The sequence below is a fragment of the Macaca mulatta genome, chromosome 18, assembly GCF_049350105.2.
Source record: "Macaca mulatta isolate MMU2019108-1 chromosome 18, T2T-MMU8v2.0, whole genome shotgun sequence".
Lineage (NCBI taxonomy): Eukaryota > Metazoa > Chordata > Mammalia > Primates > Cercopithecidae > Macaca > Macaca mulatta.
Genome location: NC_133423.1, coordinates 11,762,095 through 11,782,393, shown reverse-complemented (window position 1 = coordinate 11,782,393; position 20,299 = coordinate 11,762,095). Strand labels below are relative to the sequence as shown.

The window sequence follows — 20,299 nt, the reverse complement described above, 5'->3', positions numbered from 1 at the left end:
TTTTGAATTTGGACAAATGTCCGTGTTGGACTTTGGCTCACTGACATATTTGAGTCATCGATCCTTTCAACTAACCCGCACTTGCAAAATGTTTTTCCACTCCTAGAAGAGAAAACTTAGGCTACGGATGTAAATCTTCCCTCAAGTGTACCTTTAATGCTGATGTCACAACTAACACAATATTTTTTTTCCCGCGTCCTGAAGTTTTAACCTTACCAGGTAAATACAAGCTTGAAACATCAAAATCAATACATATTTATAGTGTGCAGTGGGAAAACATGTTTTATCTAGAACTTGTCTATCTGTGCCAGAGTATAAATAAAATTCTGCAAGCAGGACCCTGGGAGTGATGGTGATATCTTAATACCCAAGGCATACGTTCATATTTATGTTTAATAAATAGGTTTACTTTTTACTTATTTAGCACCCAGACACAGACAACTTTCTTAGGCAATCTGCTTTAGTTTATGGCACACGATCACCACTGGTTTCTACAAAGCCTTTCTCTTTGTGCTCAATCATTCATTTTATATTTTCTGCATATTTTTTCCATACCATTTCCTACATAGGCTACTATTGCAATATGTTTTTCTTTATCTATGTTCTTTAAAAAAGTATATTTCTAACTTTAATAAATGTTAAAATCAGCACTATCTTTTATCTTTTAAGGTCATTGTCTGTTGTAGGTATACTATTTCAACACATGGGGCAGTCATCATGATGCCTATCTCAAACGTGTTAACGTGCATCTCCCTAGAATAATGGCATTTACCTACATGATCATAATGTTCAAACTGAATAAATTAATAAATTATTAATATTATCAATAGCTAATTCATAAATTAGCTTTTTCCTAGAATGTCTTTTATAGGCATTATTGTAAAGCAGCCTCCAGTCTAGTTTTGTTAATGCGTCTGCTGTTATATCTTCCTAATTGCTTTTAGTTTAGAATAGATTCTCTCATTATTTCCCCTGAAAGTGGTGTTTTAAACAATCAGATAGGTTCAGTGGTACAATATGCTATATTCTGTATTGGTCTAATTGATTGTTAATGGTATCCTTTATTCTTCTATGTTCTGTATTTCCTGCAAACAAGAATTAAGTCTAGAGCAGGATTTCTCCCCCTTGGCACTATTGACATTTTGTGGGGTGCCGCCCTGTACATTGTAGGATGTTTAGCAGTACTCCTGGTTTCTACCCACCAGATGCCAGTAGTACTTCTTCAGATGTGACAACTAAAATCATCTTCAGACTTTGCTAAATGTCTTCTCAGGACAAAATCATCATGGTTGAACACCACTGATCGACAGACTAGACTCAGGTTAACGTATTTTTAGTAAGGATAATATATAACATCTCCATGGATTTCCTAATGCTTCATATTAAGAGAAACAATGCCATGTTGTTCAGCTATTACCCATGCTAAATAGAATCACTTGGTTAAGGTGTGGACTGCCAGCTTTCTCCAATATCATACTCACTTTGAAATTGGAAGTCGTGTGTGGTAGAACGCTTTGATTCCTGAATGTATCGTTTTCTCCAGAAACCCTTTATCTAGTGATTCTGAAACCCACTGATGATCTTTATGTACATTTATTATAATTGGTAGTTGCAAAAGTTATTCTATCTGTTTACGGTTTTGAGCTACCATTTCTCTGCCCTTCCCAGTAGTTTTTCTTACTTTCTTTTTTTCTTTGTCTCTTTTTCTCTCTTTAACATTATAGAATCATGAATTAATTTTCTTAGGGTGTTATAGTGAATATTGTCTAGCATGGTCTGAACACTGTGTCCTTACACGGTCTTTCCTCTGTGCTCACTTGGAGAGAGGGATCTCTGGTACATCTTCCTTTTCTTGTAAGGACATCAGTTCCATTGGATTAAGGCCCCACCCTAATGAATCCTCTTAACCTTTGTTACGTATTTATAGGACCTAATTCCAAATACAATCACACTGGGGATAAGACTTCTAAACACAAATATTGGGGGGAACACAATTCAGTCCATAACAGTTGGGTAGGATTTTCCTGGGATAACAAGAATAAGTGATAACAGGTAGGTTCTATGGGGGAAAGTGGAATAATAAAATTTTTGAGTTGTGTACTTAATATCTTAGTTGTCGCGTGCCCTCTTTTGTCGATATAGTGAAGGGACACTTTTTTAAAATTCAGGCTTTTGGGTAGGGAGGATGAAAATAAATTTGTCTTATGATTCTTTGATAATTCCCTTAATATCAACTTCCTGCTTTCCTACTGTCCCTTTCCAGGAAGTTTCTAAATGACACCCCTGCTTTCCAAGATACCCCTTGCAATCTAGAGTGCTACTCATGAGCTTGAAAAACCTGAAAACAATTACCCTTGGGCTTTCTAATCTCCTTTATTACATTTCTGATAGTAGCTTGTGTTCTGGCTCCCCAAGTCTGAGACCTGTTCTCAGTTATTTCCCTGCTTAAGGTGATGTGGCTACCTTTACAGGACATCCAGATAGTGTATGTTTTCTCTTCTGCACCATCCCTATCTGACTCTGCTCCCCCGTGGTCTCCAGAGAAAGCTCTGCTGCCCTCAGACATTTATTGCACCTCTTACCTATCTGTCAAGATTCTATAAGTCTAAGCCTCTTTATTATGTTGACAGGTTTGCAGCTACCAGTAATTTTATTTTTTTTTTTCAGTTTTGATCTTTGGAGGTTGGGTTGAGAGATTGAGATTTAGTATGTGTTCATGTTTTAAACTATGCAGTTTTCAAAGGATACTATTTTATAGCCATAGTCATCTGTTTTTGTATTGATTACAAAAAATTAAGAAACTAATTTATTTGGATATTACAAAACAGACATCTAAATAAGTCTAGCAAATAAATAAATTTAATGTAATTTAAGACTGAAAGATAAAAACATTGAAATCTTGAGGGATACTGTAAAGCTTAAAAATAGGTATCAATACGTATCATCAATACGTATATAAGGAAATAGCTGTGTCTGACATTAGACAATGCCTCTCATATCTCAATTACAGGGAGTATAGTTAAGTCAGAACCCAACTGCTACGTTCTGAAACCAGGAAATGAGATCTTGCTTTCCACAGGCTGCTCCCAGCCTAACACTGACCTCTCTGTGCCTGGGAGGTGTGAAGTTCCTCTGGCTACTGATGTTGACTCAAAAACCCCTAAGGGTCTTGCATAACTTTGCTTAGACTGCAGTGAGGTCTCAGAGGCTTCACAGCATCCTCCCTTCTTTACTGCTTCTCCCTCACTCAAAGCCAGTCTTGCATCGCAGTTTGACTATTCCCCACCTCTCTTGTCTTCCTCTCCATTTTTTTCTCATAGGCATTCTCCCTAATAAATTTATTACATTTCTACAATGAGTGGTAGAATTGCTTCTTGGAGTATCCAGAATAACAAAAATAACAAAGACAAAAGAGCAAATAAGCTAATATTCTACTTTAAAAGTTAAAAAGTGGCAGAAGAAAAGTGTAGTAAGAAGAGAAGAATGACAATACTAGGAATTGATCAAATAATTTTTTAAAACTTTAATAGAGATAGCAAAGCCAGAAGTTAATTCTTTGGAAAAAATAACTAACTAATCAAGAAGCTATAATTAGAAATTACTAGTAATAGAAAGTAGACATAGCTTTTGATAAGGCAGAGATTTACAAATATAAGGAAACACCATGAAGAGACACTGCTAATAAAAATGAAACCTTACATGAAACAAATTACTGAACAGAAAAATATAGCTTACCCAATATGACACTTTAGAAATAGAAAGGCTGAATGGATTTGTAACAGCAAGTAATTAAATTAAAATATAATAAATGAAAACTCTTCTTGCAGTGAAACTCCAGTATCAGAAAAGTTTATGCACAAGCTGTACTATTTAGGATATATGATTCCAATTTTTAAGGACATCTTCCAGAGAAGAGAAAAGCAGAAATACTTTCCAACTTTTTCCAATGTGTTAATTTAACTCTACTACTGCATCCAAAGAAAGATAATAGAAGAAAGGAAAATTACAGTTAATTTCACAGATAAATTTAGTAGCAAATACATTCATCAAGTGCAAGTAATATTAATTTAAATTTAGTAATTAAAAATTGCTTTGTCACAGTAGTGGAAGACATATTATAGCATTAGAACATCTGTTATGCAAATCATCACATTAAACAGACTAAAAGCAAAAATCAATGGCATGGTTATCTCAAATGTTATTTAAAAAGCATTTGCCAAAACTAAATTTATGCTTATAGGGAAAAACTTTAACACAGTAGCAATCAAAGTGGACTGTTAAAATCTGGTATCAAGTAGCAACATTTTAGAGCAAATGTTTTACTTAATAATGATTGGAAGCATGCTATCAGTTTAATATTTTTCTTCAGGTCCCAGCCACTTCCAGAAAGGAAGACAAATAAATACAATTACAAGAGTTGGAAAGATACAAAATTACAATGATCAAAAATGATACAATTATCTATTTACAAAACACAAAATAATCTACAAGATATATTTTCTGAGAGTTTAGAGATATTGCTGGATATAAGATCAATTTTGTGTGTATACACCGGCAAAAATATGTATATCTGGATATCTGTATCTATGTATAATAAACACTAGTATTTGTCCAATGATAGATAAACTGAATAATTAACACCAGCCCAGAATCAAAGTTACACACTTATGGGCGGTTGATCTATCACCACAGTTGTCATTATAACTCAGTAATGAATAGAGAGGCCAATAAAAACTGCTGACTTTAAAGATGAATAAAAAAAGAATTAGCTTACCCAGTTATAAGAGTAATCCTTTTGTCTAGGTGATCAAATTTTAATGTCAATGCATATGTAATTCTGGTTTAATTACAAAAAAGCTAATTGTTAGTCTTCAATTTTTTTTTTTTTCCAAAGAGTTCATCCATGTATCTGTTTTGGCAAATTCAACTTCCCCCTAAAAACCCAGATATTAGAACAGCAACATATATAAAACACAAAATGGTTATGCTAAATCATTCTTAGCACAGATGTGGAATAAAAGATGATGATTTAAGAGGGGTGCTGGTTAATACTTTGTCACAATTTTATTCTTTCTTTGTGCATCATTCTCCAGTTCTGATTCATTTTACCATCTCTTATCCCACTATTTTCCTCCTTTAAATTATATATAAATTTTTTCTTCTTTACAACTCAATGCTAATAATTGAAGCTAAGTTGCTATTTTTTTCTGAACCATCAGAGTGTCTACAAATAATGCTTGTTAATTCCTTAGAGAAAACAAATATATGGATTAACACAAAGCATATTCTCGGTTGAGCAGAAAAGCTTGTTTTAGGCAGTGTCAGCAGGTTTCATGTTTCTCGGATACTGAGATCAATTGAAATCCTTGAGAATACCTGTTTGGCAGCTTCGGTGCCAAGATAATTTGTCTACTTTTAAAATTACTTCTAGGAGAGATTTTGCAAATAGAGCGCTTACCTCGCATGTTTAATTACAATTCCCTTATAATACATTCATTTTTCCAATGCAGATCTTGTTAAGTATTGTGTGTTTGCATATTTCTTCCTAATAATAGAGCACGCTTGAGAGTGTAGTTTGTGCCTGGTAAAATTAAGTCCCATTATAGATGCTTTATATAAACCCCTTGTTCCTATTATCCCTGGAACAAGATCTACATTTTACCAGCTCTATTGTGTTTCACTTCTCAGATTTGGTAAGCACTCATCCTGTAAAGCTTCACACTTCCTTGATTTTATAAGAAATCCGTGGTAGCATGTCAGTGTTTGGCATGGGAGTGAAAGAAGGGTATCTTTTTCCTGTTTTGGTTTTAAATCAAGGCTTTTCTCTGGTTGGGCTTGAATACTTTCATGAAACATTTCTCATTTTGCAGGGATAACAGTAACATGTTTATTTTTATGTTTAGTTTTCATAGTTCCTAAGTTATGTATAGATGATTATTACTTCTAATTGAAATGGGGAAAGTATTAATTCTATAAGATCATTAAGAACTTTTGAGGCAGTTCATGGTTGTTGTGAAATCTAGGGTTCAAAGCATCACCTTAAGAGATTTTACTTGTGAGGTTTGTAAGTTTTCTCTACCAGAACATAATCAAAGTATTTACAAATGTATTTTCACTTGTCATTCTAATATGTACTGACTTATTTAGAAATAGATGCATTAAAAAATGCTTACATTGCTTTTGATTCATGTTTAATCTGAAATAGCATTTTGGCCACTCTCTTCTTTTATATTTAACTTTGGCACACATTTTGTTTCAAACTAGTGAGGCAATTTTTACTTTTAGAAATTCTCCAAGTATTTTAAATAAAAAGAAAGCAACTAAAATATGTATGACATTACACATCACTAAAATCATTTATTGTACTGTTGACTCTTGGTCAAAAAGAGACTGAGCTATTCCTAGGCTATATTTAACTATGGACAGATTGGAAGTAGATTTTCATTTAGGAAGGGGTTCCTCCAATTCTTATTTGTGATTCTAAGACATAGAGGAAGACTGGTAAAGGATACAAGGGGTGATATCAATAATATGGACTCATTTAAAATGGAGTTGCCAGACTTTTAAATGTGATTCTACAGAAATTGCCTCTCTTGTGAATTAATTTGCCTTAGACAGAGACAGAACAAAAAGGGGAAAAAAACCTAAAAGATGTAAAACCAAACCAAAATCATAAATGAAACCTTTGCTATAATGCAATATAGGATTTAGAATCTGGTAGTTGCTATTGCAAGTGGATATGTGGTCCTGTTTACTGGTTTCTGAGCTCAGAAATAGAACCAGAGAGGATCTTTAGGTGAACCATGGCTTGGACTCCTTGTCCAACTGGAAAATGACTTCTACTCTTGGAACCCCGGCTCCCTCATGCATAGCACAGTCAAATGATTTGTGGAATCATTGTAAGAATAGGAAATAATCTATATGACTATTTACCCAGGATACCTTAGGGCCTCAATAAAGGGTGATAATTTCTTACTGCTAGGAAACAGAAATGCTTTCTGTCATTTCCTTCTTTCCTCCAAAACCACAGTATATATAATGAGGTTTTATGGCTAACTTGTCTGAAATCAAAATTCGGAATATTTGCAAATCGATTACTGGAACATCCACATTGGTGTTAGGTGACTCTTCACTGGCCTGCCAAGTGACATATAGTGCATGCTTTTGGGAGTTTTCTCAGTTGATTAGGGCCATTTAAAAAGTGATTGTCATCTTGATAAAACTTAAGGAAAACGTTAATACACTATTTTGTATTTGAAGTGGCTGTTGATGTTTTCTTCTTTAGAGAATAAACTTATGACTTTAGACATTTTTGACTTGAATTTGGAAGTTAATAAATATTTTCCCTAAATGATTTCTTTTCTCCCTCACAACATTAGGTTGTAGGAAAAAGTTTTCTTATGTTTTAAAGAACACAAATTGAAGCAATCAGTCTAAATGAGAATTGGGACTCATCTGTTGGTTATTTTATTAAAAATCATCTCTGCCTCACTGTGTTCACTACTATAAAATGTAAAGCAGCTCTGACAATAGCAGTAAGAGCTCAGAGTCAATGTACTGAGAAATCCTTTTCATGTTAGGTCATGGTAAGTCAAGTAACTGGATTTTTCTAGAGTGCTGTCTTAATTTTGCTTTGTGTCTAATTGTTGTCATTGAAATACAGAAAGGATTTTTCCTGGAGACCATCATTATCTGCTTTCTCTCTCACTTAACAGTTTTTTATGGAGCACACATACAGTGTGTGTCTGGTGCTGGGCTTATGAGCAAAATGACACAGTCCTGGTTTCATAAAGCTTGCATTCCAGTTGTTGTTAATGATTACAATTTTAGGTATGTTTTCAACAATATCAAGCAATGACAGTTGAAGAATGAGTAAATAGCTATGTTTAGAAAATGATCCAACATTTTATCCTTAGGAATAATCACAATACTACAGTTTTTACGAGAAACTCAAGTGATTCTGCTATTCATACTTATTTTTCAGAACCAGTCTGTGTTTGCCCAATTTCCTTTTATACCATGTCCTCCCCAAATCCTAGCTTTCCATAACTGGACAGACTCCTCTTGGTCTTGCAGTGTTCAAACATATTTCCTGCTTCCTGTGCTTGGTACAGTCTGGGCTTGGCTGTGCTTTTCTGCCTTGTTAAACTTCAAGTTGCAGCTTAAATATCATTTCCTCAAACAACCTTCTCCTTTTACCTGATTTATTGCAGGCCGTTCTATGATACTCAATTTTTTTCCTTTGTAAAAAGATGCCCAATTTTACTCATATTCTATTTGCATTTTTAATGTCATATATTCAGTTCCTCTTTGTTTCTTGATACATAAATATGCTCAATAAATATTCATTCAGTAAATATAGTGTTGGATATTTATGTACTTTTTCTCAGTGTTTAATAAGAAATTGATGTCATTAAGTGAACAAATATTTTAGTACTTACTCTACAAAGAATGTACTTTTAAGTTAAAATTTTCAGAAAACATGTTTCAGTAATTTCTGCATTATCTGAAATTCATTTAATGCTAGAACACACTAATGGTTAAAATTCACAGTTGAGTAAGAATTAAAATATTTTAGGAGTTTCTCTTCATCATCAGAAGCAAAGCAATGGAATTCTATTTCCATTTGATAAAATTATTGTAATTTTTTATGGTAAACTCTGAGAGCTTAAAATATTACTTGATTTTTTATTTATCATTTTAAGGTACATGCAATTAAATGCTTTTTAAATTAGTGGATTTTCATATGATTCTTGGAAAAGAATAATGTGATAAGAAACAGTTTTACAAAATAACTAAAACTACTAATAATTTTTATAAGATTTTTAATTTTTAATATATGTTATATGCATATATTTATCAAATAATTTGTATGTTTTGATAAATCTGTAAATAGTAAAACATCAGAAGGCATTATTTAAGCTTTGTTGTTGCTACTGCTAAAATCATTACTTAAAAAAAATCTTAAGAGTTAAAATTTGTTCATTCAGACCATGTATTACTTATTTAAAACCTTGGTTCTACTTGTTATCTGTTATTTAGTGTTAAATCAATTTATTTAATTTTAACATTTAAAAGAATCCTACAAGTTTGCAAAGACTTGACACAGCATATTTGTCCTAGCCCAAAAATACATTTGCTCTCCTTATATTAATTTTTCATTACTAAGTTGCTGCCTTTTTGTGGCAACTTTATTATTTTTATTCTGACAAGTGAGGCAATGATAGAAACTGTAAGTATTAATCTTAACAATGAAAGTAATGTAATGTACTAAATTAAATTGTGATATAATATTTTCACCTCATATTCCCAAACAAGCATCCCAAATGTCAAACTACATCATCTAAAATTTGACCCTTAGTTTATTATACATAATAGGTAAATGTGCCAAGAATGTAATTTTGGTTTCCTACATTTTAGAAGCCAGAGCATCTCTTAGATTTGGGAACAGAACATTTTCTACAATAATGGTACAATTATATATATATGAAAAAGCAGTTTTTAGGCTTTTATATCATAATTTATTATGATATTATAAAGGATATTTTTGAAATGTAACATTTTTCTAAATGTTGACTAAGTTGATGGGTTTTTAGAATTTAACATGTCATAGCAACAGATTTTATAACAGTATGATAATTATAAAGTATGCTGCAATCAAGCCATTATAATTAACAATGTAAAAACAAGTAATTTAGAATGTTTATCCTTTTGAGATATTTTTAAAATGCCTCATACTTTAATCATCCTAAATAGTTTGCAAGGAATTTTGAGTAGTTGACCCTCTTCTGTCCATACAATACCACAAATGTGGCATTTGTGGTATTGTATTTATGGTATTATATGTATGGTACCATACTAATTTTACTAGTAAGAAAACTTAATAAGACAATAAATGTCCAGAATTAGACAGTGAGTAAGTGGTGGAACCAGGATGAGATTCTAATAGATTTTCTACTGTAAAGAGTTACTCTGTTGTATAGATATATGCAATAAATTACATTGATGTCCATATGCCCAAATATATGAGAGAAATATACATTTTTTAAAAAAATTTATATTACCACAGTGTTGCTCCTTTAAGTATTACATTGCTAGACAAAGTGCTTTCTAATTACCTTGATTAATTTCACTTCTCACAAACCTCATCAGATTAGATAAATTGTCCACATTGGGGTAGATGAAGTTACCTGACTAAGCTTATCCAGAAGATAAATCGTGAAGTCAGATTAGAATGCATAGCTCAGGACTATAATTTACAGCAAAAAAAAAAAGCTACTATTCACTTCTACTTACAATGTCCACAAAAAAAAAATTATAGCAGATGAATATAATTGCACCTCATCATAATGAGCACTTAGATGTAATAAAATTGCAGAAAATAAATACATTTGATACTGCCTCTTTAAAACATAAAAACACTAAAATAATAAAAAGCAAAGGAGATGTTAAAATTATCTTAAATCGGAATTTCTAAAGTAGGCTTCTGGTCATTGATGGTTATAAAAATCTCCTCATGTTGCTATACCATGCAGCCTTGGTTGAGAACCATGGGAAGAGGGCAGAGGTAGACAAAACTTTAGTGTAAAGGACCACAAAGTAACTATTTAGGGCTTTACTACCTATATGGTCTCTCTCTCAACAGTTTAACTTAGCCTTTGTGTGTGAAGGCAGTTATAGGCAAAGTGCGAAGCACGGCTGTGTCCCAATAAGATTTTCTTTGTAGTATTGTTTCAATTTTATATAATTTTACATTGAAAATATTTTAATGTAAAATTTTAAAATACAAAATTATAAAGTATATATATGTATTTCAATATAAAATTAAATTACTTTTCTTTCTTCGTTTTTTTTTTTTTTTTTTTGAGACGGAGTCTCACTCTGTCGCCCAGGCTGGGCGTGATCTCGGCTCACTGCAAGCTCCAGCTCCCAGGTTCCCGCCATTCTCCTGCCTCAGCCTCCCAAGTAGCTGGGACTACAGGCGCCCACCACCACGCCTGGCTAATTTTTTGTATTTTTAGTAGAGACGAGGTTTCACCGTGTTAGCCAGGATGGTCTTGATCTCCTGACCTCGTGATCCGCCCGCTTGGGCCTCCCAAAGTGCTGGGATCACAGGCGTGAGCCACCGCGCCTGGCCAAAATGAAATTACCTTTTGCATTACCTTTTGGCAACTGCGAATGTTGCATAGATAGATGGATGGATGGATAGATAGATAGACAGACAGATAGATAGAAAGATAGATATATAGCATTTATCTATTCCCTAGATAAATGAGTGAATGAATAAGTGGAATATATCCAATCAAAATTGCCCACAAAATGGTTTTGTGTCTTCTCCACTGAGAATGTTCATCAGTTGAGAGTGGAGATTAATGTGTTCCCAAGAGCAGCAGTTTTTCACTTGACACATGTATTTGAAAAATATGGTCCATATGGCTGTAGAGATAGTTATGTGAACCAAGAGGAAAAGTCTATTTATCTACGGTTTGGCCTGATCTTCAGACTTTTGTATTTTTCTCATGTTTTCAAACAAATAGAATTTTCTTTTTAAAATTATATCAATGGACATATCCATGAACCTTTCTTAATGGGAGTCTGTTTGTCGGTGGCGTTACCTTTTGGCAGTTGCAAATGCTGCATGCTGCTTTTTTGTGTTTTCTGTGTGTAGCTAGAGAGATTGCAAGCTGAAAACAGCTCGGAATGGGACAAGAGGGAAATACTTGAAACAGAAAAGCAGGGACTGGAGAGAGAAAATAGAAGGTTGAAGATCCAGGTGAAAGAAATGGAAGAGCTCTTGGATAAGAAAATTAGATTAAGTGCAAACTCTCCAAGTCCTGATTTCAAGACGTCACAAATTGACCTGCAAGAGAAAAACCAGGTATGGGTGCTCCTTGGAGCAAATTCTCACTGTCTAATCTCACCCTCATGCCTATGCCGAGTCTGTCTTCACTGGTACATGCCTCCACATTTGGCTATTTCCTTTTGTGCTAGCTAACACCTGATACCCCTTGCTCTTCTGCCCACTAGGATGTAAAATAATGTTGTTCATGCATCTGAAACAAAGTGTGTCAAATGTTAAAATATGACAAATCTTCAGACAGTTTCGAGATTTCCAAAAGGAGGAAGAAAAATGAAGTAAGAAATAGACCTTTCTGGTTTTTTGTTTCTTATTAAAGCTTTGTCTCAGTATTTTCTAAGCTATTGATCTTATTTCCAATAAAGATTTTTTCATTAATTCAAGCAACTATACAATAAGCACTTGCTGGTAGCTATGGTAAGTTCTACATAAACATTTAAATTTAGCTGAAACTCACTGTTTCTGGTTCTTTTTTTGTCAGTTTCAGAACGATTATTTTTGAACTAATTAAATGCATAATTTTTCAAATAATTTTTCCAGCCTATGGTATAAATCTTAAAACCAGAATAACATTCCTAATTTGAATTTGGGAAATTTAATTTTAGATGTGTTTTATCCCCAAGCCAATAGATATAGTTTGTGCTATAGGCGGACATTTTTTTGATAGTTTACAGATTTTTAAACGTGTTTTTAATGACAGTCTTATAGTTTTAATGTGGGTTTGTGTCAATATGCTGCAAATTTTATTTTCCTTGTTTCTATTTTTCAATTACATATAGCATCTTAATGCACAATTCTATTTCTCACTCAATTCCTGTAACCGTTTTCAAGGGTGAGTTTGATAAGTTCATAGTTTTGAGATATATGAGTCATTCATACTCATATAAGCTCTAAAAGCTACATGGCCAGAAAAATTGAATTCCGTATTGTTTTGTCATTCTTTCATGAATCTAGGGATTTATTGCAAATGCAAGATTAAATTGTATTAGTGTTTCATGACCTAGCAATGCAAATATCTAAAGTTAAATGTTATAGTCCGTGACCATAATTTTCTATTGTACTGATTCATAAACTATCTATAATAATGTATTTGATTCTGACATAAGTACACTGATAAATCTGTAGACATCTTTTTTGGACATCTCTACTCTAAACAGCACAGAATCATCTCAATTATGGACTGTGGATTGATTACAGAAATACTTTTTATTTGATTTATTTAAACAAGACAAACATTTATTTGTATTATTCTCTGTGTCAGTCACTGTTCTATATGCAGGTAATGAGAATAGTAATTAATGAATCATTATCCCCGCCTAGCATGGGCTTAGAGTCTATGCAGGGAGTCATACAAATTTTTATAAATAAAACACTATAATGACTGCTAAGAATAAAGTGGCAGGGGACATAGATTAAGAAGCAATTGATTATATATTTAATTTTGGCACCTTTCTAGTTGTACCAAAATGTCATAATATAAAGTGTGTCTCTCAGGAAAAATTGAGGCCTGTTTGGAGCTGGCATTGTCGTAACCTGTCATCAGGGCACACCTATTCCAGACCTGGTCTCTTTGACGACAGTGTAGTCATTTGGACTAGGACTAAGCAGAACTTGGAAACTGGGAGGATCCTCGAAGGTCTAAGTCAGTGGGTATGCTGATCACTTAGAAGACTGTAGGATTTTTTAAGAATAGATCATTTTGATGGTGGGGGTGGCATTGGTGATTTTTACCCTCTTCATTATAAATTCAGACTATCTGCTGGAACTAAAATAATCACTTATTTTGGAACAGTAGCACGCCAAAATTCTTAGTGTAACAGGAACTTCCCCAGAAGCTCAAAATGTCAAGATTATGATGTCCTCAAATGTCAAATGAATCAGAGCTGTGTACAGAATATGCCAAGGTTCAGGGAATAATGTAGATTTTATCATAACACAAAACCATATTGTAGTTTTAACACTATTTCAATAAGAGTTAATTTATATGTATATAAGTACCATGGATGAATACCATGGTGCTATGTGCATGTGCGTATGTGTGTGTGTGTGTGTGTGTGTGTGTGTGTGTGTGTGTGTATATACCATGTATAAGTACTATGTCTACATATGTATAGAAGTTCCATACATGAGTGAGGCAGTGAAAGAAGGTGCTAGCATGTAAAGGCCACTAGTGCAAACACTGCTTGAATCTTAGTCTCTAAAAGAAATATAAGATCTCTTACTACATGACATTTGCATTTAAATCACACTTACCAAAGGTTTGTGGCAGACATAAAGCTACCTGCTACTCATTAAGAACCCCACATAAATTTTAAAAAAATATGTTGGGTTTTAATATTCTAACTGTTCAATAAAATTTTTGTAAGTCCCTATTAATTGAAAAAGGTATGACTTTTTACAGGGCTTTACATTTGATTTTTTTTTATTTCAGTGGTATAGGGAATACATTTTTAAAGAAAATGCCTTCCAGTTTTAAATTGCACTATTAATTCATAGAAAAATAATTTTATTTACATGAGTAATCTTATCACATAAATCTCCATTGAGTAGTTGCTTTTATATACTATGTTTAAGGATATGTGTACATCATCCTTTTACAACTTAAAAAATGCGATAATACACTTGAACTTTTAATGGACAGACTGAAAAATTACTACTCTGGTAGTAACTATTTTTAAAGCATAAACCAATGTAGTAGACTTTTCTAGAACAACCATTGCATGAAGATCTTTCGATTTGCTGATGCTCTTGGAAATAGTGGCACTGTTCCATGGTCCCTGGCATCAGCATAATTGACAAAACGACACCAGACAACAGAACTTCGGTGGCAGTATCGAGTGCTCTTCTCAGCATGAAGTCTGCATTATAAATGATGGCAAAGATGTTTAAGACCTAGATTTGTAAAAACATAAGTAAATCCAAGAGTATGCTTTAAGGAAGAGAAATGCAGCTACATTTGAAAGTCCGATTTCACAGACAATAGTAAATTATGTTAGTGATGTTTGATCATTAGAATGTACATTTCCATCCAACATTAAAAAAATCCACCTGTCCTTATTGGACTAACTGATATGACAAAGTTTTTTTTAAAAAACATCTTCAATACACTCAGAAAATGTGAATTCAATAATTTGAGCTATTTGTCAGAAGTTTTTCTTAGTTTTCTTTCACAAGATCAAGGTAGCTAAAACATTTAAGTATATCAAAAATTATAGTGGCATCAAAAGTGGGGTGTGCATGTCACACTGTGTTCAAAAAGCTCTTTTTGAATCTCTATGTTTATAATATATATTAGTACAATAGCATATCTATAGAACATAAATAAGTTAACATATATAAAGGGTGAAAGTTGGTAAGCTCATAACTTTATAAGAACATAAAAAGAACATGTATCAACTATTTTATTTATCCCATTAGTTAATGAGGAAACCAGTAAGTTACTACAGCCAGTTCAAAGGAGAATCTAAGTGTCATACAACTAGGCACCCAATAATGCCGAAATGAATGTGCTTAATGGATGCAAGAGTGGCTCTTCCATCGTGGGTGGGGAAATAAATTGCACTGTCACAAAATAACGTTGTCCTACACGTTTATGGACAAGAATCAGTTGCATGGCCATGGATCATCTATAAATTACAGGATTTTGTGTAAAATATCTTAATGATATCAACACTGCAGGACATTATAGAATCAGAAAACCTTACCCGAGGAATGTGTTAGACACAACCTCCAGGAATCTTTGTTGATCATTGCAAAGACTTTTGCAATTTTCTCTGGCAATATAAGTTACTTGATGTGCGTGTGTAATAAGTCTATATATGAGTACATCAACAAACACATGGGGAGTGTTATTCTAGACTAGGGATGAACAAACTTTTTTTGTAAAGATCAAGATGGTAAATGTGTTAAACTATTTAAGTAAGCCACATAAGTCTCTGTGGCATATCCTTTTGGAAAATTATAAGCCTTTGAAACCATAGAGAATATTACATGGGAGGCACACAAACAGGTCTGGAGCCAGATTTGGTTCATAGGTCATGGCTTGTGGCCTCCTGCTATAGCCCAGGGGCGTCTGGCTTACAGAAGGGGCCAAGAAGGCAAATGTGACAGAGTTAGGTTCAGGGTGAAAAAACAAAACAGTACCTCTCCCTAGCTGGAAAGCAGTGCTTTCCTGGGAGGCATTCATATTCAAAGCACTAGAAATATTGTTCTGGCCACACAAAACCCTCTGGGGTAGATTTTTCACTTGGGTTCGTAACCTGGTCTACACAGTCTACATTGAGCCATGGCAATCATTTTAGAACTGTCAGCCAAGGATCTCTGCCTCTATTTCTCAGCCAGATTTCAATTATTATACTGGTGTCTCTTACTTGTCCTAGTTCCCTTCGTGGAACCAATTTTGTCTTACTAATTTCAGGAAATGCATTGCCACCTCCTGTGCATATAGCAGGTGTACAACAAAGACTTGCTGAATGAAAATAAGTTGATGAACCATGACACATACATTTTTAACATGAAATATGTAGATGCTTATGCTATATTTCTGCTGAGTATTTCAGCATAGTTTGAGAACATAACTGGTAAGTCTTCAGAATGTAGCTGATCAGAAGACATTTCTCCAAATGACTTATTTGTAATTTGGAAAAAAAATCTGAACATTTCCCAACATTGCTATTCAAAAACTAGAGAAATTATGGTTTGAAAATACAGACAGTTAAGAAATTAGCATTAGAAATTTTTTTGGAAGCCAACCTGCTAGTCACTGAGTTTAACTGATATTAATATTTATGCTTAGCTTTAATGGAGACACATACATATTAAAATCACAATTTAAAAGCTATTAAAAACAGAAATGACATTAAAAGTATGAATTTATAGAAATTAAAAACAAACATTCTGGTGTTATGTGATAGTCCTATTTAGAAATTATGTATTATGTCATCATCTATTTAGAAAAACAAAAACAAAAAAACCTTTAGATTTTATTAAAGTTAAAAAATTGTATATGATGCTACCATGGTATGTATCTAAGGATAAGTTTCTAAAACTAGCCACAATATTTTATTATTATACTATTTGAAAGATGGCTGGGCACGGTGGCTCACATCTGTAATGCCTGCACTTTGGTAGGCCGAAGCGGGAGGATGACATGAGTTCAGGAGTTTGAGACCAGCTTGATCAACATGGTGAAACCCTGTCTCTACTAAAAATACAAAAATTCACTGGGCTTCTTGGTGACGCAGGCCTGCAATCTCAACTACTTGGGAGGCTGAGGCAGGAGAACGGCTTGAGCCCAGGAGGCAGCAGTTGCAGTGAGCCGAGATGGCACCACTGCATTCCAGCCTGGGTGACAGAGACTCTGTCTCAATAGAAAGAAATAAAGAAAAAGAAAGAAAGAAAAAGAAAGAGAGAGAGAGAGAGAGGGACGGAGGGAGGGAGGAAGGAAAGAAAGAAGGAAGGAAGGAGAAAGAAAGAAGAAAGAAAGAAAGAGAAAGAGAAAGGAAGGAAGGAAGGAAAGAAAGAAAAAAGAAAGAAAGAAAGAGAAAGAAAGAAGAAGGAAGGAAAGAAAGAAAGAAGACTTTTATTTTTTAAAGTAATTTTACATAATTTTGTTCAGGAGAATTTTTTTATTAAACACAAGTCAAAATCAGGAATGTTTTGCACTAAGATTAAAGGGCATAATTAAGTGAATTCATAACACTGAGGATAATCAGTACATCCCCTATGATAGGAGACAAAATAAATGAATTAAAAATAGGGGAACTACTTTACAGCATTTATACTCAGGAAACAAATTAAAAGAATAACATTGATTGATCCTAAACTAAAAGAATTTTAGCGATAGCCTAAAATTAATGAAGCATGAAATTAGAAGAATTGGTGGTGTCATTTTTGTTGAGGCACCTGCGGGAACATTAATAGAGAAATTCTCTGTGGTAAATTCTAGAGATCATATTCCATTGTTCAAAGGTATGGATCCTAAAGTCTGTAATCTAACATCAATAATAACCTCCACTAGGGTAGTTAGGTAAATACAAGACCAGAAAGAGAAAGTTTAATGATAAACTGAAAATCAGAAAAACTCTAACATCCAGAAAAATAAATGTATCTATAATTTAAAAAAATAGTAGGGATTGGATAACACTGAACTCATGCCTTAGCTGGAATTAGATTCTATTTGTCAATAATTAACTTGACCACACGTTATACATTACTTATAGTTTAACTAGTTCTTTCTCTTTCACTATAATGTTGATGAATTGCCAAAATTAAATTTATGAAATATTAGGGGCCTACTAAGAAGTTTATATAGGATTTTGAATAAAAGTCATAAAGTTAGCCAGGTGCAGTGGTTTGCACCTATAGTGCCAGTTACTTGGGCAGGTGAGGTAGGATTCTTTGGACCCAGTTGTTTGAGACTGGCCTGAGCAACATAGCAGGGACTCCATCTCCAAAAACAACAACGATAACAACAACAACAACAACAAAAACTTTGCAAAATATTGATCGTAGATGTTGTAAAATTGTCGGTTGGTTGGGGTTTCTCTGACATATGCTAGTAGCACATTTCCATCATAATTATCAGCATAGGAAATGAAGAATTAGCTCAACAGAAACAGAAAATTAGGTTACTGAACAATTGCATTATTAGCATTCTTTCAATCATATCAGCAATTACAGATTTTCTTTTGATAATTAGTTTATATTTATTTACTTGGAATTCAGAGACCCACAATTGTACTTGAGATACTTTAATGTGCATATTCAAATTTAAGGCACAAATGAATAATCCAGGGATCTCTTAAAATGCAGATTGTAATCATTGAGCTGAGGTGATGTCTGTGATACTCAGTATTGATCAAGTTTCCTGGTGATGCCATTGCTTTTGTTTTAGATCAGACTTCCAAGTAGTGAGGTGCTAGAGGGAACCACACAAAGTAGGCGGTGAGGCCTGTTAATAATTGTTGGTTGGTTAATAGGAAAAAAGTATGTGGAAATAGTTGTCCACCAAAGAAAAGTCTTTCCCCTCAACTGGAATTGCAGTTTTCCACATTTGCACATCTCCTCTGGATCTACATTTTTATGCAAGTTCTCAGAGTGCCCATATCATTCCAGTCTCTTATTTTCTTTGCCTTTCATTTATTGGAGAGTAGCGGGAAGTGTTTTCCTGAAACTCATGGAGGGATTTGGCCACCATAGCTCTGACCCTGAACTGAATAGACACCATTTTTCCTAAACAGTTCACTTTCATCATCCTCAGGTCATGAAATAGCCTCTCAGATAATATTTTCTGGAAGTTGATGGAAAACTTCCTACTGTCGATGTGAGATATAAACCTCCTCCTTTCTGAACCCTGATCTGATTCTGTAGGTCTGGGATAAAGTCTGAGATTCTGCACTTCTACCAGGCTTCCAGGTGGTGCTGATTCTGCTGGTCCACAGACTGCACTTGGAGTAGCAAGCACTTTGCCTATGGCAATTTTTAATAATTACTCTGGACCCTTGCATCGAATCACTTGCAATTCATTTCCACTCTACTACCAGAATTATTTTTCTTTGATTACATGTTTCCACCCATTTTCACCTTTTAGTCCTTTGAATTACTTCATGCTTTCTTCCTCCATAAGACCGTTCCATAGGTTTTTCTTTCTGGAGGAAAAAATATCATTTCATATATAAATTTATTTTATAACCAGGTTTCTCTAAGATGGTCAAGCTCAGGTTCCTGTAAATTAAGCAAACAAGTAATTTAAATGCATGTGCACATTTAGGCAATATCACAGCTGGGCAGAGATAGGAAATCGAAGAGCAGCATGGATTCCGTAATATCTCTCAGTCCCCAACATTATATGGGTCAGAGGTTTGAGCTATTATCTTCATTTAGCAACCTCTTTATAGACCTATAGGACCTTTTCTGATACACAAAACTGGTAGTTATAGTAAGTGACAACATATTCATCTAACCAGTACCCATCTGCACCATGTTTAGCAGTGCGGCATCCACCTGAGCCCAGTGCTCTCCTATTGCTTGTTTACCTCTTAGAGATCTGCTTTTGTTGCAGCTTCTGGCAGCCCTTCTCATGAAGCCTGCTACAGTTCTTCTCTGGTCTCATTTGTTTTCTTAAGTCATAGTAATTTTTCTGATATTAACTAGGATTTTCCTTCCTTAGAAAAGCCTTTCCTGATCTACCTGAATAGATCACATAGCTGTTGCAGTTTTTGCAATTGTCTAGTTGTTTGTGAGATCATTTGATTAGTATCTCTATTGCATGTGACTAGGAGATGGATAAAGGATTGCATTACGTTTGCTAATTCATATATCCCTGCAACCTAGCACACTTTTCTCATACTAGGTCTTCAAAAACATTCATGAAAGGGATAAATTTTTTAAAAGAATGAGGGATTTGTAGTTTAAGATAAGCAATACTTTGTGTGCATGAGT

At 33.9% G+C, this 20,299-nt stretch overlaps 1 protein-coding gene across 11 annotated transcripts in view; it reads left to right on the top strand.

Moving 5' to 3' along the window:
• Positions 1-20,299, top strand: part of CCDC102B (coiled-coil domain containing 102B) — a 374,522-nt gene that overhangs the window by 169,468 nt on the left and 184,755 nt on the right. For 9 of the 11 annotated variants that reach the window (XM_015122187.3, XM_077975029.1, XM_028838176.2 and 6 more), the window contains one exon: positions 11,669-11,878. The exons of the other annotated variants lie outside the window; for them this stretch is intronic. In XM_015122187.3, the coding sequence (XP_014977673.3) occupies positions 11,669-11,878 (210 nt within the window). The remainder of the gene's footprint in view (positions 1-11,668; positions 11,879-20,299) is intronic. 11 annotated transcript variants of the gene reach the window in all.